Here is a 15,729-nt window from a genome sequence, read left to right on the forward strand (position 1 = left end):
TGTCTTTTCAGTCTGTGACTGTGTGCGTGCGTGTGTCTTCTATGCGTGTGTGTTTGTGATGGTGTGTATGTCTGTCCGTGACTGTGTGTTGTCTATGTGTTTGTGTATGACTGCAAAACACTGAACAGAAAAACATCAATTCAAAGTACCATGTGTGCAGACACTAAAGTGCGTCCTCATAGACCCTGATAATAAGCCAAGCTAACCAATTCAAATTCTCATCACTGGCTGACAAAGCGTCTTAAGTGGCCGGGCCTCAGTCTTGAAAAGTTGTTTGACGACTCTATTCATTTGGTGGTCGCTGAAGCCTCACCTAGCCCATCACTTTTCATTAGGAGACCCAAAAGGCTTGGCACAGACACACACCTCAAAAGGGAGAGAGAGGGGTTACAAAGACATTGAATTTTTTATTTTTTTATTCAGTGACCAGGAAATGAGTTCTCTCGTGAGAAAGTCACTTTTCATGGACTTGTACGTTTTATGTGCACCCCAGGAAGAGTAGCTGCTGCATGTGCCGTAGGTAATGGAGATCCTAATAAACGAACCCCCCTGTTCTCCTCTCTACCTCCTGCCTCACTTCCTCTCCTCCTCTCTCCTCTCCACCTCACCTCCTCTCTCCTTTCCACCTATCCTCCTCTCTACCTCCTGCCTCACCTCCTATCCTCCTGCCTCACCTCCTGTCCTCCTCTCTCCTCATCTCCACCTCACCTCCTCATCTCTTCTCCACCTCCTTCTTCACCCCGTCCTCCTCTCTCCCCTCCACCTCGCCACCTCCTGCCTCACCTCCTCATCTCTTCTCCACCTCCTGCCTCACCACCTGTCCTTCTCTCTCCTCTCCATCTCCTGCCTCACCTCCTGTCCTCCTCATCTCCTCCCTACCTCCTGCCTCACCTCCTGTCCTCCTCTCTCCTCTCCACCTCCTCACCTCCTGTCCTCCTCTCTCCACCTCCTGTCCTCCTCTCTCCACCTCCTGCCTTACCACCTGTCCCTCCTCTCTCCTCTCCACCTCCTGTCCTCCTCTCGTGATCTTGCCCCCCTCCCCTCCCCTCAGTAGGATTCCCAGAGAGGTGCGCTGAGCCCCCATGCATCTCCACAGGGACCAGGGCATCTAAAGCAGGCCGAATAAATCCTCTGAAGATATTGAAATGTCAATCCCAGCCCCCCGACCCCCACTCTCCTCTTTCCTCTTCCCCTCATCTAAAGGGCTTTAAACATGCCACTGAGGAGCTCAACAACTGGAGAGGCCACCGCTCTGGGGCTGGGGGATTTGGGCTTGTGGCTTTTTGTCGAGCAAAACGCGTCTGTGAGGGTACAACGCTGCGTACAGAACCCTCTGTGCACTGTAGGCTACAATACCTCGAGTTTCATTGTGTTTGGCCTGGAAATGGCTGAGCTGTAGCATTTTCTTTTTAGAATCAAATAATGTTGTCACGCCCTGACCTAAGAGAGCCTTTTTATTTCTCTATTTGGTTAGGTCAGGGTGTGATTTGGGTGGGCAATCTAGTTTTCCTATTTCTTTGTTTGGCCTGGTATGGTTCCCAATCAGAGGCAGCTGTCTATCGTTGTCTCTCATTGGGGATCATACTTAGGCAGCCTTTTTCCCCACCTTAGTTTGTGAGTTCTTGATTTTGTTAGTTGCTGTATAGCCTGCAGAACTTTGTGTTCGTTTTGTATTTTGTTGGTTTTTGGTGTTCATTTTTAAATAAAGTAAGATGTTCGCCTACCACGCTGCACCTTGGTCTCATTCCAACAACGGACTTAACAAATGTTGTGTATGTTTGCTGCTTTTCATTAAATCATGTATGGCTGTTTTTTAGACTATGGCCTAATGCAAATTCATTCGGGCAGAATTTTGTAGATACAGCCTACAGAAATTTGATCAGCTACAGTTCATGCGAATATATTTGGATCTGGTAAAAAGCCAACATTTGGTGGTTTCCCCCCAAAAATACTCCTTGTAAAATGACTATATTGGGCTCCCGAGTGGCACAGCGGTCTAAGGCACTGCAGCTCAGTGCTAGAGACGTCACTACAGTCCCCGGTTCGAATCCAGGCTGTATCACATCCGGACGTGATTGGGAGTCCCATAGGGCGGCACACAACTGGCCCAGCGTTGTCCGGGTTTGACCGCGGTACGCCGTCACTGTAAATAAGAATTTGTACTTAACTGACTTGCCTAGTAAAAATAAAAGGTTAAATAAATAAATGGAAACGTTGTGATTTTAAATACACAAGGTAACAATAAGCCTATATTTAAAAAGGGACAGCAGTGATTCTAATACTGGGCTCTCACCAAGTCACATGCTCAATATCAGCTTTCTTTTCTCTTTCTTTATTCATTGACGTCAGTGAGGAGAGACACATTACGGTCTATCAACAACATAGGCTCTCTCATTTAATAGTCTATTTCAGGTTAAACATCAGCCCTATTCAGACGGGATTCGTTTTACTGGGGGAGGTCGGGGAACGTAATTATGTGCACGAGCACAAAAACACCCCATCCATCATTTTTGTTCTGTGCAAATCTGCCATGTCAGTCATTTTTACATGGCGGTAGACGAACAATTCCAGACAGAACAACCTCCATCTTTGGGGTGATGGTAGAACTCCAAGGTCCTCTGACAATAGCCTACTAGTCCCACGCGAAACGACATCCCTGTGTTTTCCCAGACATGACAGAGGTTTGACAGGTGCTGCTCGCAGTTTGAACAAGAAAACAAGAATTGATTTGATAAATTGATGCTTAAAACAAAAAGTTCAGCGCACACATTTCATGTGAATGACCTACATTTAAAACTTTTTGGGAAATGACAACTACCGCTAAAATAACGATTATGATCACAATTCTTCAATGTAAATATTAATGGGGACATCTATACATTTGGCAGCCAAGCACGAGTTATCAGTCTAGCCTTTTATCATTTAGACATATTGAAATATAAATCATGCCTAGAATTAAAACCCCCAGGTTTCCATCATAAGACTCAATTGAATAAAACCTTTTTTTTCTTCTTTTTTTTATTACAAGGAGAAGTAAGGAAAGGAAAAACGAATCCCGTGGAAATCGTCATCTGGAATAACACACATGATAATAATTCCATAACCATTGTCTCTAGTAACCTAATACTAGCCCTGTCCGAATAGGGCTATGGATTTATAATAAGCGTGACATTTCATAACCGGATCGCCAGATCATTTAGTTCATCTGAACAATAGAAAAGGAAAATATTGATGGAGTTGCGCAATAGCCTATCCTACACAATGGCATCCTCAGGGCAGATATGTACACGAGTACGCACACGTTACATTTCTCGCTCACACACGCAATCGACATACGCACACTTCCAGCGTGACCTGATACATATGACAGACACACAGATATTACCTTCTCTCGCTCTCATACACAAACGACACATGCACAATTAAGCGTGACGGGGACACACACACACACACACACACACACACACACACACACACACACACACACACACACACACACACACACACACACACACACACACACACACACACACACACACACACACACACGCACACCCCTAACCCACAGCTGGATAATGGGTCCCATGAGCCCCTTGGGGCAGGAATGATCCCCATTTACCCAACTCCCGCTCTTCACACACCCTTCCATCCATCCAATCCTCTATACCCCCAACCCCCCTTGAGGGTCTGTGGCGTACCGATAAACCCCCTCTCCCTCGCTCTCTCCATTCATGGGAAATCCTTTCTGTCAGGGTGTGTGCATTCCTTTGGAGGCTTTCAGGGGACAGACCCCCTTGCACCTCTCCCCAGTTCATAGCTAGTCTACAGACTCTACTTTCACTGTGTGTGCTTTTTCGCACACACACACACACACACACACACACACACACACACACACACACACACACACACACACACACACACACACACACACACACACACATACACACACACACACACACAGAGCTGTAGCCTGCAGGCTAAATAACCCGTATTTTAGATTAGAGCAGCAGCGGACGCCAAAGCGTTGCGCCCACACCTCCAGCTAACAGGCTTAGCCAGCACAACAAGCCCGAATACGTTACAGCTGCACGTGAGATGGGGATGGGGAGAAGAGAGAGAGAGAGAGAAAGAAGAGAGAGAGCACGAGTGGAAAAAGGAGTAGAGAAGCCTGTGCTCAGTCAGTAATGCAGTACTCATAAAGGTCAGTGGGGGTTTTTATGGGTATTGTCTGAGGACGCACAAAGGGCGTTAGCACGCTTAACCTTCGAGGGGAGCAGATTGTACCAGGGGTTCGGTCATGCTTTGTTGGTGATCTGAGGAGAAGTGTGTCAATGGTGCGTGTATAATGCAGGCCTTCTAATACACGTGCAAAACACCCATACACCTCGCCATAAACGTCCCACAGAAAAGTCTCATATCAATAGAAAATCCCTCCAATTTGTTAAGCCTTGTCTCTCGGTCTCAGTCTCAGGAATATGGCACTGTACAACCCACTCAATCCCCGCGACAACAAACAGAAGGACATGGCTGCTAACAGCCCATAATAGCCATACATCAACTCTAAGCCGTGACAGCCATTGAGAGAGAGAGAGAGAGTCTACACATGGCTTGCCGAGAATGTCGGTCTCTAACCTTGGAGGGAGCGCAGCAGTATAGTTTATTGGCTGGGTGGGGACTAGAGGGAGCAGCTCTACACAGAGTGGATTAGCCTAAAATATGCACAGGGCATAAACTGGCAGCGTTTTATAACGTCTCTCCTTCTTAATGTATAAAGGCCCCGGGCGGGCAGCACTCAGAGAAGCACACAATGAGAAAGGCCCCCGTTCCACTCTCTGGACCAGGGAGATTTATGTCTAAATTAGTAGGGCTGGTTAGAGAGAGAGAGAGAGAAGGGGTATGAGACACAGGAAAAGGATTGAAGGGAGAACAGAAAAGGTGAAAGAACAAATGAAAAAAAAGAGTGCAGACAATGGGAGAGGGGGAAAAGGAGAGCGCGATAAGGAGGTAGAAAACAGGAAGAGATCGAGAAAAAGACAAGCGGCGTTGTAGTTGGAGGTGTGTGGCACGGAAGACAGACGAGACGGAGCATTTTGGAGTGCCGGCAGCCTCCACGTCACGTGTCAAACTCATTCCACAGAGGGCAGAGTGTCCGCGGGTTTCCCCTCCTCCCTTGTACTTGATTGATGAATTAAGGTCACTAATTAGTAAGGAACTCCCCTCACCTGGTTGTCTAGCACACGCTAGGCCCCCCATGGAATTTGTTTGCCACCCCTGCTTTACGTCTTTAGTACTTGAGTTAGGTAAAAGGTTAAGGTTACTTCCTGGCATTGACGACTTGGGTCTTTGATTTTAAAAATCATGTCTAAGAATGCAACTGGCCCTGAGCTGAGGAGGCCTTCAAGGTCTCCGTTCGCTCAGCATTTGTGCACTTGTCAGTTTGTATCTCTCTCTGTGCGACATAACGAGTGAGTGCTTTCCCTTGGCGTGTGTGTGTGTGTGTGTGTGTGTGTGTGTGTGTGTGTGTGTGTGTGTGTGTGTGTGTGTGTGTGTGTGTTCAGTGTTTATGTGTGTTCAGCCAACTGGTTTCTTTATGCTTGTGTATATATATATACAGTACCAGTCAAAATTTTGGACAGACCTACTCATTCAAGGGTTTTTCTTGATTTTTACTATTTTCTACATTGTAGAATAATAGTGAATATGTCAAAACTTTACAATAACACATATGGAATCATGTAGTAACCAAAAAAGAGTTAAACATATCAACATTTATTTTATATTTGAGATTCTTCAAAGTAGCCACCCTTTGCCTTGATGACAGCTTTGCACACTCTTGGCATTCTCTCAACCAGCTTCATGAGGAATGCTTTTCCATCAGTCTTGAAGGAGTTCCAAAACATGCACAGCTCTTGTTGGCTGATTTTCCTTCATTCCGAGGTCCAACTCATCCCAAACCATCTCAATTGGGTTGAGGTCGGGTGATTGTGGAGGCCAAGTCATCTGATGCAGCACTCCATCACTCTCCTTGGTCAAATAGCCCTTACACAGCCTGGAGGTGTGTTTTGGGTCATTGTCCTGTTGAAAAACAAATAATAGTCCCACTAAGTGCAAGCCAGATGGGATGGCATATCTGCCGAATGCTGTGGTTGGAATCAAAAATCAAAAATCAGACCAAAGGACAGATTTCCACTGGTCTAATGTTCATTGCTCGTGTTTCTTGGCTCAAGCAAGTCTCTTCTTCTTATTGGTGTCCTTAAGTAGTGGTTTCTTTGCCGAAATTTGACCATGAAGGCCTGATTCAGGCAGTCTCCTCTGAACAGTTGATGTTGAGATGTCTGTTACTTGAACTCTGTGAAGCATTTATTAATGCATTTATCCTCTGCAGCAGAGGTAACTCTGGGTCTTCCTTTCCTTCCTTTCATCATAGCGCTTGATGGTTTTTGCGACTGCACTTGAAGAAACTTTCGAAGTTCTTAAAATGTTCCGTATTGACTGACCTTTGTGTCTTAAAGTAATAATGGACTGTCATTTCTCTTTGCTTATTTGAGCTGTTCTTGCCATAATATGGACTTGGTCTTTTACCAAATAGGGCTATCTTCTGTATACCACCCATACCTTGTCACAACAAACCTGATTGGCTCAAACGCATTAAGGAAAGAAATTCCACAAATACATTTTTAACAAGGCACACCTGTTAATTGAAATTATTTCCAGGTGACTACCTCATGAAGCTGGTTGAGAGAATGCCAAGAGTGAACAAAGCTTTCATCAAGGCAAAGGGTGGCTACTATGAAGAATCTCAAACATTAAATATATTTTTAAATATATATAAAATATATTTGTTAAACACTTTTTTGGTTAATACATGATTCCATATGTATATTATTTCAGCCTTTATAATAGAACGCTTGTTACCATGACAGCCTTTACAATAGAACGCTTGTGACCATGACAGCCTTTACAATAGAACGCTTGTGACCGTGACAGCCTTTACAATAGAACGCTTGTTACCATGACAGCCTTTATAATAGAACGCTTGTTACCAGACAGCCTTTACAATAGAACGCTTGTTACCATGACAGCCTTTATAATAGAACGCTTGTGACCATGACAGCCTTTACAATAGAACGCTTGTTACCATGACAGCCTTTACAATAGAACGCTTGTTACCATGACAGCCTTCACAATAGAACGCTTGTGACCGTGACAGCCTTTACAATAGAACACTTGTGACCATGACAGCCTTTATAATAGAACGCTTGTGACCATGACAGCCTTTATAATAGAAGCTTGTGACCATGACAGCCTTTACAATACAACGCTTGTTACCATGACAGCCTTTATAATAGAACGCTTGTTACCATGACAGCCTTTATAATAGAACGCTTGTGACCATGACAGCCTTTACAATAGAACGCTTGTTACCATGACAGCCTTCACAATAGAACACTTGTGACCATGACAGCCTTTACAATAGAACGCTTGTGACCGTGACAGCCTTTACAATAGAACGCTTGTTACCGTGACAGCCTTTACAATAGAACGCTTGTGACCGTGACAGCCTTTATAATAGAACGCTTGTGACCGTGACAGCCTTTATAGTAGAAGCTTGTGACCATGACAGCCTTTACAATACAATGCTTGTTACCATGACAGCCTTTATAATACAACGCTTGTTACCATGACACGGAACGATGTTGTGCCAAAAATCTCCCCCCTGCCAGAACCCCCCCTTCGCGTGAGCGAGCACACACTCAATTCTTCATTGCTGCGACTTGCTTGCTAGTTGAGACTTCTGATCTTCACTCTGTTGTCAGTTTAGCCTACATTTCTCTGATCTTAGTAGCAGAAAGCAATTTTTTATTTGTGTCCTTTGATCGCGGGGGAGGCACTAGTCATGTCTGCAGTTTGGCTATTTGTTTCAAGTGTATTCGTCTATAAATAAATCTTTGCTAAAATTCATCATCTCTCCCATGTCTTATTCGACTAGTAGTTGTTCTGAAATGTTTATTGCTTGCCTACATTTTACTCCCTCCTCTATGTTTAATATAACACACATACATTAATTATTCATTTCGGTTGCCTATCCTGACGTGAAGTTTGTTCTATAGAAAGTATTTGACACTGATGTGTGCCACAGAAAGTACTTGACCCTAGTCACAAAATTAAGGAAATTAGAAGGGGGGGTGGGGGGGGAGAATTTCGGCAGGCAAGAAATGTCCTTTCTAATTTCCGTAATTTTGTCACTAGAGTCAAATACTGCTAGCACATCTGATTTTGTAACGTTAGCTGTCTGACTTTATTAGCAAGCTAATTTTCACACCATAAACTCAATTATTTGATCCGTTAAGTTGGCTAATGTTGCTCAACATTACTCTGGCTAGCTAACGGAGAATTTGATCCAGCTAGCAAGATACTTAACAATGCTAATACTTGTTCCACCACACCTTCTCCCTCACCTCAAATTTTCCAAATGCCAGTTGTTTTTCGGTTACAGCTCATGAAGTACGCTTCATCACCTTCTCACCCCGTCTCCGTGGTCCGGCTTCTCACCTAATGTTACCTCTTCCTTATCATTCCGGGGACGTGCTGCTGTAACCTTCTCACCCCCGTCTCCGTGGTCCGGCTTCTCACCTAATGTTACCTCTTCCTTATCATTCAGGGGACGTGCTGCTGTAACCTTCTCACCCCCGTCTCCATGGTCCGGCTTCTCACCTAATGTTACCTCTTCCTTATCATTCAGGGGACTTGCTGCTGTAACCTTCTCACCCCGTCTCCGTGGTCCGGCTTCTCACCTAATGTTACCTCTTCCTTATCATTCAGGGGACTTGCTGCTGTAACCTTCTCACCCCCGTCTCCGTGGTCCGGCTTCTCACCTAATGTTACCTCTTCCTTATCATTCAGGGGACGTGCTGCTGTAACCTTCTCACCCCCGTCTCCGTGGTCCCGCTTCTCACCTAATGTTACCTCTTCCTTATCATTCAGGGGACTTGCTGCTGTAACCTTCTCACCCCCGTCTCCGTGGTCCGGCTTCTCACCTAATGTTACCTCTTCCTTATCATTCAGGGGACTTGCTGCTGTAACCTTCTCACCCCCGTCTCCGTGGTCCGGCTTCTCACCTAATGTTACCTCTTCCTTATCGTTCAGGGGACTTGCTGCTGTAACCTTCTCACCCCCGTCTCCGTGGTCCGGCTTCTCACCTAACGTTACCTCTTCCTTATCATTCAGGGGATTTGCTGCTGTAACCTTCTCACCCCCGTCTCCATGGTCCGGCTTCTCACCTAATGTTACCTCTTCCTTATCGTTCAGGGGACGTGCTGCTGTAACCTTCTCACCCCCGTCTCCACGGTCCGGCTTCTCATCTAATGTTACCTCTTCCTTATCATTCAGGGGACGTGCTGCTGTAACCTTCTCACCCCGTCTCCATGGTCCGGCTTCTCACCTAATGTTACCTCTTCCTTATCATTCAGGGGACTTGCTGCTGTAACCTTCTCACCCCCGTCTCCGTGGTCCGGCTTCTCACCTAATGTTACCTCTTCCTTATCATTCAGGGGACGTGCTGCTGTAACCTTCTCACCCCCGTCTCCGTGGTCCGGCTTCTCACCTAATGTTACCTCTTCCTTATCATTCAGGGGACTTGCTGCTGTAACCTTCTCACCCCCGTCTCCGTGGTCCGGCTTCTCACCTAATGTTACCTCTTCCTTATCATTCAGGGGACGTGCTGCTGTAACCTTCTCACCCCCGTCTCCGTGGTCCCGCTTCTCACCTAATGTTACCTCTTCCTTATCATTCAGGGGACTTGCTGCTGTAACCTTCTCACCCCCGTCTCCGTGGTCCGGCTTCTCACCTAATGTTACCTCTTCCTTATCATTCAGGGGACTTGCTGCTGTAACCTTCTCACCCCCGTCTCCGTGGTCCGGCTTCTCACCTAATGTTACCTCTTCCTTATCGTTCAGGGGACTTGCTGCTGTAACCTTCTCACCCCCGTCTCCGTGGTCCGGCTTCTCACCTAACGTTACCTCTTCCTTATCATTCAGGGGATTTGCTGCTGTAACCTTCTCACCCCCGTCTCCATGGTCCGGCTTCTCACCTAATGTTACCTCTTCCTTATCGTTCAGGGGACGTGCTGCTGTAACCTTCTCACCCTCGTCTCCACGGTCCGGCTTCTCATCTAATGTTACGTCTTCCTTATCGTTCAGGGGACGTGCAGCTGTAACCTTCTCACCCCCGTCTCCGTGGTCCGGCTTCTCGCCTAATATTACCTCTTCCTTATCGTTCAGGGGACTTGCTGCTGTAACCTTCTCACCCCCGTCTCCGTGGTCCCGCTTCTCACCTAATGTTACCTCTTCCTTATCATTCAGGGGACTTGCTGCTGTAACCTTCTCACCCCCGTCTCCATGGTCCGGCTTCTCACCTAACGTTACCTCTTCCTTATCATTCAGGGGACTTGCTGCTGTAACCTTCTCACCCCCGTCTCCGTGGTCCGGCTTCTCACCTAATGTTACCTCTTCCTTATCATTCAGGGGACGTGCTGCTGTAACCTTCTCACCCCCGTCTCCGTGGTCCGGCTTCTCGCTTAATATTACCTCTTCCTTATCATTCAGGGGACTTGCTGCTGTAACCTTCTCACCCCCGTCTCCGTGGTCCGGCTTCTCACCTAATGTTACCTCTTCCTTATCATTCAGGGGACGTGCTGCTGTAACCTTCTCACCCCCGTCTCTGTGGTCCGGCTTCTCACCTAATGTTACCTCTTCCTTATCGTTCAGGGGACGTGCTGCTGTAACCTTCTCACCCCCGTCTCCACGGTCCGGCTTCTCATCTAATGTTACCTCTTCCTTATCGTTCAGGGGACGTGCAGCTCTAACTGGCAAGCTGCCTTTCCAGAGCGCACGCTGATGCTGTAACTAGTAAGTTGGTTTTCTCTTCTCTCTTCAGTCACGTGCTGCGCTGCTTTCTGCTGTTATGTAAACGATTGGCTGAGCCTTGGATACAGCAGCCAGTATTGCGCCAAACGCACATCATTTGTTTGCCTACAGCCAAACCCCCCCTCCAAAAAAAAACTTTTCTCATCAGCTCTACACAAATCACGTAAGTCACCTATTTTGGAGTCAAAACGGCGAATTTCACCGAAAGGTGACTAATTAACATCCCTGGTTATGAGGATGACTGAGTGAATCTTTGTAAGGATGCAGATATAGGCCATTCCGTGACCCTTGGATTTAGCCCCATCCAGCATTCATCTAGCATCCATACTATTGGTACCATCCAGCGCACACACACACACACCTGTTCGCTAAGCCCTCCCCCCATACCCCCCCATGCACTTACACAACCTCCATTTTGTAATTGGTCAGCACTAGAATCTAGGGCACTGTCACACACAGAGGCACTCCCAAACAAACACATTTTCATGCACGCACACATGTACAGTACACACACTCCCTTACAAGCTCACACACACACACCACAAAAACATACCTGCTCCTTTACCAAATCATGAATATTGGAGTAAAACATTTGGTGTGAAGAAGCCATCGTGATAGCTCTTCTTAATGACTTCACTGTGTGTGTGTGTGTGTGTGTGTGTGTTTGCCTGAGTTGATTTTGCCCCACCGTGGAACATCAAAAGTGCTGGCGTTCCATTTCCAAATGTGCATTAACACAAGCTCCATTCATAACGCATTGCATTTGCTTCCACTAATTAACAATTAGAGTACAAAACACGCTCTAACTTCGAGGGCTTCCATTTCGTCTTTCCTCCGCATATGCAAATGAAACACTTCATTTTTCCTTTTTCCCCACAGCAGGTCGATGTTAGTGAAATATCAGCCGGCGAATGCAGACAAGTTGAATAAACATGAGTCATCAAATGTGTGAGAATGTATGGAGTCTGGGTCGGTGGTGGGGGGGTTGCTGGGTGTGTTGTGTGTGTGTGACAGGGACACTTTGCTGAGTGCTTTTTTAAAGCCTCTGGCTAATGGCTTTGTGAAGGGTGTGGATGAATATGAGATGGCCACACCGTGATGACGGGAATCTTTTAGCTAGCGCCGAGAGGAGAGGGGCGCTGAGCCGAGGGTGTGTGTGTCATCAGTTCAGAGTTTGTGTACAGTGTGCTTTTGAGCACTCCTTGGTCCTCAGACGTTCGTGGTGTTTCTGATTTGAGAGTAAAGAACGAGAATCAGTGTGTGTGCGCTCCTCTGTGTGTGTGTGTGTCTGTGTTTAACTATACTAGTAGGAACTAGAAGTCTGCACAAGAATAGTAAAAAAACTAATTTGACCAACTGGGGACATTTTGTTAGTCTCCCATAGGTCAAATACTATTTCTAGGGGGTTTAGGGTTAAGGTTAGAATTAGGTTTAACATTAGGAGCTAGGGTTAGTTTTAGGGTTAGGTTTTCGGGTTAAGGTTAGGGTTAGGGAAAATAGTATTTTGAATTGGACTGAATTGTGTCCCCACAAGGTTAGTTATACAAGACTGTGTGTGTGAACACAACTTCCACTGACCTGGCACGCTAGTTGACACGTTGACCTGTGTGTAGAACCTCTTGTTGGGCAGGAGCTCTGATACGCCATTGAGGGCCTCGACCGTCAACGTGTAGTTGGAGTTGGCCATGAGGTTGACCACGGTGACCGTGCGTTCGGTCAACCCGCTCTGCTGGGGCATGAAGCCCACGCTGGCCCCGCACGGCTCACACTGAAGCCCCACGCACCGGCGGCAGCCCACGCTGTAGGTCAGGTCCCCCCTGCCGCCCGTGTCCGTTGGCGCGCTCCACTCCAGGATCATGGTGGACTGCTTGAGGGTGTAGACCAAGTCTTTGGGAGGAGAGGGGGGGCCTGGGAGGGAGAATAAGTCACATTTAGTGCTCGTCTTTTGGCCCCCGTATGATGTTTAAAAGTGTTAGGCATTTCTATGACATATGATTATTCTGTATGATGTACTTCCTACCTACAGTGCCACAGCAGGTTTTATTTAGCCTTTCTTTAACCAGGTAAGTCACTGAGAACACATTCTCTTTTACAATAACGATCTGACCAAGATAACAGCGATATACCGTGCAGCAAAGCAGAAAAGTGAGGACGTAACAGACTAGGCACCAGTACATCAGACATCAGTATGAGGGAATGACTAAGGAAGTGTGCGGGCTAGATAGCAATCAGGTCTAAAATGAGTGCAATGTATTTGAATTCAGTATTAAAACCAGTGGCAACCAATTACTACAGAACACTTCACTCTGTAGTTCTATTCTCAAAGTGTAGCCCGCCCCAGAATGTTAGCTACATGGTGTTATTGTGCTAGCACACATCTGGCTAAGATGCCTATGTAATACTTTGATAGGATTGAGATGAGAAAGGGATTATGGGTGATGCATGGGGGGAGAAGAACAGAGAAAATAAGACTAGCCAAAGCAACTAAAGCTTGCCTGGTCTAGATGAAATGTGTGTGTTTATGACAACAGAACAAAGGAGCCGTAAGTGAGACATGTATAATATGCTGCTCGCCGACTATCTTTATTCACTCATGCGATTTCTAGACAGTCTCTGATCTACCGACCACCTCATCTTACGGCGGATTGAGAAATAAAATGGAGGGAAATCTATTAGTGATGGTGAAGTGTAATGCTGTGTGTGTATACTGTGTGTGGTTGTGTGTGTGTGTGTGTGTGTGAGATAGCAAGGACTGTCTATTAGTTATTTAAGTCAACAGTCATGGCTGGAACAAATGCCTTGTTTACAAACCGCAAATATGAGTCACCGCAGAAAAGGTGGTTAGTGCTCGCGGAATGAGAATCCTCTCTTATCAAAAGGTGAAATACGACGGGTGCATCTCAATAGTCCTACATAGCTTCCTCTCTTCACCTGGTAGGAGGTTCTGACAATGGTCAACCACACTCATGCGCACGCAGAACGGTCACTTTCAAGGCCTCGCGCTATTATAAAGCAAAGCCTTTACATGACGCGGGGCTGTAACCGTGCATGTTTCAACACATGAACGGAACATAAAAGGTACTGGTCCATTAAAGGATATCGATGGTGGTGTGTGTGTGTGTGTGTGTGTGTGTGTGTGTGTGTGTGTGTGTGTGTGTGTGTGTGTGTGTGTGTGTGTGTGTGTGTGTGTGTGTGTGTGTGTGTGAGTGAGTGTGAGAGAAAGACTTGTGGGAAAGTGACAATGTACACTATTTCTGTGGTAATAATGAACGTGCAGGTGTAGAGGGGCGATAAACGTGTCAGTGGGTGTATACTGAATGCTCTCTCAGTGGGGTTATGTAACACGGTAACGGGTGTGTGGCCGGAAGTGGGGCACAGCTGTGGTGTGTGACGTGCTCATCAGCGAGCACGGAGCAGCTCACCTTCACTTATTCATTAACACGTACCTGCACGCACACAGCTGGGACTTCATAGCCTCGTCTCTCCTTCTCTCTCTCAAAGTTCCTCTTAGTCTCCCTCTTCCCATCTATCATTCCTTCACAACTCTTTTCAGCTCTCCTCCCCCTCTCCATCTGTCTGTCCTCCCATCTGCCTGTCTCCACCTCTCCACACAATAGCTTGGTGGAATCAGGAGATGGTCACAATTACTGAATCAATATTGTAATTAAATGTGGTAATTAAAGAGCTATAAATGCTATCCCCGACTGCCCCTGATCGATATGAAAGCACCGGGAATCAATATCGTGATTAAACCTTCTAATTACAGGGCTATAAAAAAAACTGGAGCTGATCCGAGCCAAGAATGAGCACACTCAATTTCTGACCTCTGTGTTTTATTGTCTGGTACACTATAGAGCATATTATTCAAGAAGCTTATTAGGTGGATTAAATCAGGTGGCGTGTGTGTATTTAACCATCAACACTACAGAGGGTTAGTGGTTAGATCAATACGGCTGCCCCTGGCGGGATGGTATGGAATTGGCCTTGAATGTATGTGCGTCTTTGGAGGGGGAGTGTGGGGGGGTTGCTAAAGTGATGGAAGGGTGAAAAGAGATTGGGTGACCAAGTGGGGGGAAGGCTAGAGGGAAGATTTCGGTTTAGTGGAGGACTGATGGGTGAAGTATGAAGGGAATAGGGGAACGATAGAGGGATAAGGTGAAAGACGGGTGAAGGACAGTGGGATTGGGTTACCTGATGGATGGAGGGATGGGGTAGAGAAAGTGGGAGGGAGAGGGAATAATTAAGTGATGAGGTTAGGGAAGGGGAGGAGGGCTGAAGGGACAAGGTCAGTGGGAGGATGGAGGGGGGAGGGATTATGGTCAGAGGGGAAGTGAAGGAGAGAGAGAGAGAGACTGAGAAGAGGAATGACAGGGTTACATGGCTAGAGGAGAGGTGATATGATAGAGTGATATAGTCAGATGAGGAGTTGCATAGGAACAGGTGTGTATGCGCGTGCGTGTGTGTCTTACGGGTGCAGGGGGCGGAGGGGTTGTCCAGGGGGGTCCTGAAGTGATCCTCCTCACACACACACACCACCGATCCTTCCTCCTCAGCCACACTGTTGGCCGGGCACGGAAAACACTCCTGCTGTCTGGATGACATCTTATACGAGCCAGGGGGACACGCTGAGAAAAAACATAAACATAAATATGCATTAAAAACACATTACACAGTATTATTATATCAGTTGGTGTATGTTTTAAAACTGCTGTAACGTACTGATAATGGTTTAGCGACATGGGGTACATACATTCAAGCTAATTATGTCTTCTGGGGGAGAGAGAGAGACCGATTTTAGAAG

General features: G+C 46.5%; 1 protein-coding gene across 1 annotated transcript in view; it reads right to left on the reverse strand.

The window, feature by feature from the left end:
• The window catches only part of LOC120022166 (ephrin type-A receptor 7-like), a 108,658-nt gene that overhangs the window by 29,226 nt on the left and 63,703 nt on the right, over positions 1-15,729 (reverse strand). The window contains exons 2-3 of the mRNA XM_038966037.1: positions 15,398-15,553; positions 12,507-12,836 (exon numbers count right to left, since the gene is read on the reverse strand). Of these exons, the coding sequence (XP_038821965.1) occupies positions 12,507-12,836; positions 15,398-15,553 (486 nt within the window). The remainder of the gene's footprint in view (positions 1-12,506; positions 12,837-15,397; positions 15,554-15,729) is intronic.

Source organism: Salvelinus namaycush, chromosome 27 (assembly GCF_016432855.1).
Source record: "Salvelinus namaycush isolate Seneca chromosome 27, SaNama_1.0, whole genome shotgun sequence".
Lineage (NCBI taxonomy): Eukaryota > Metazoa > Chordata > Actinopteri > Salmoniformes > Salmonidae > Salvelinus > Salvelinus namaycush.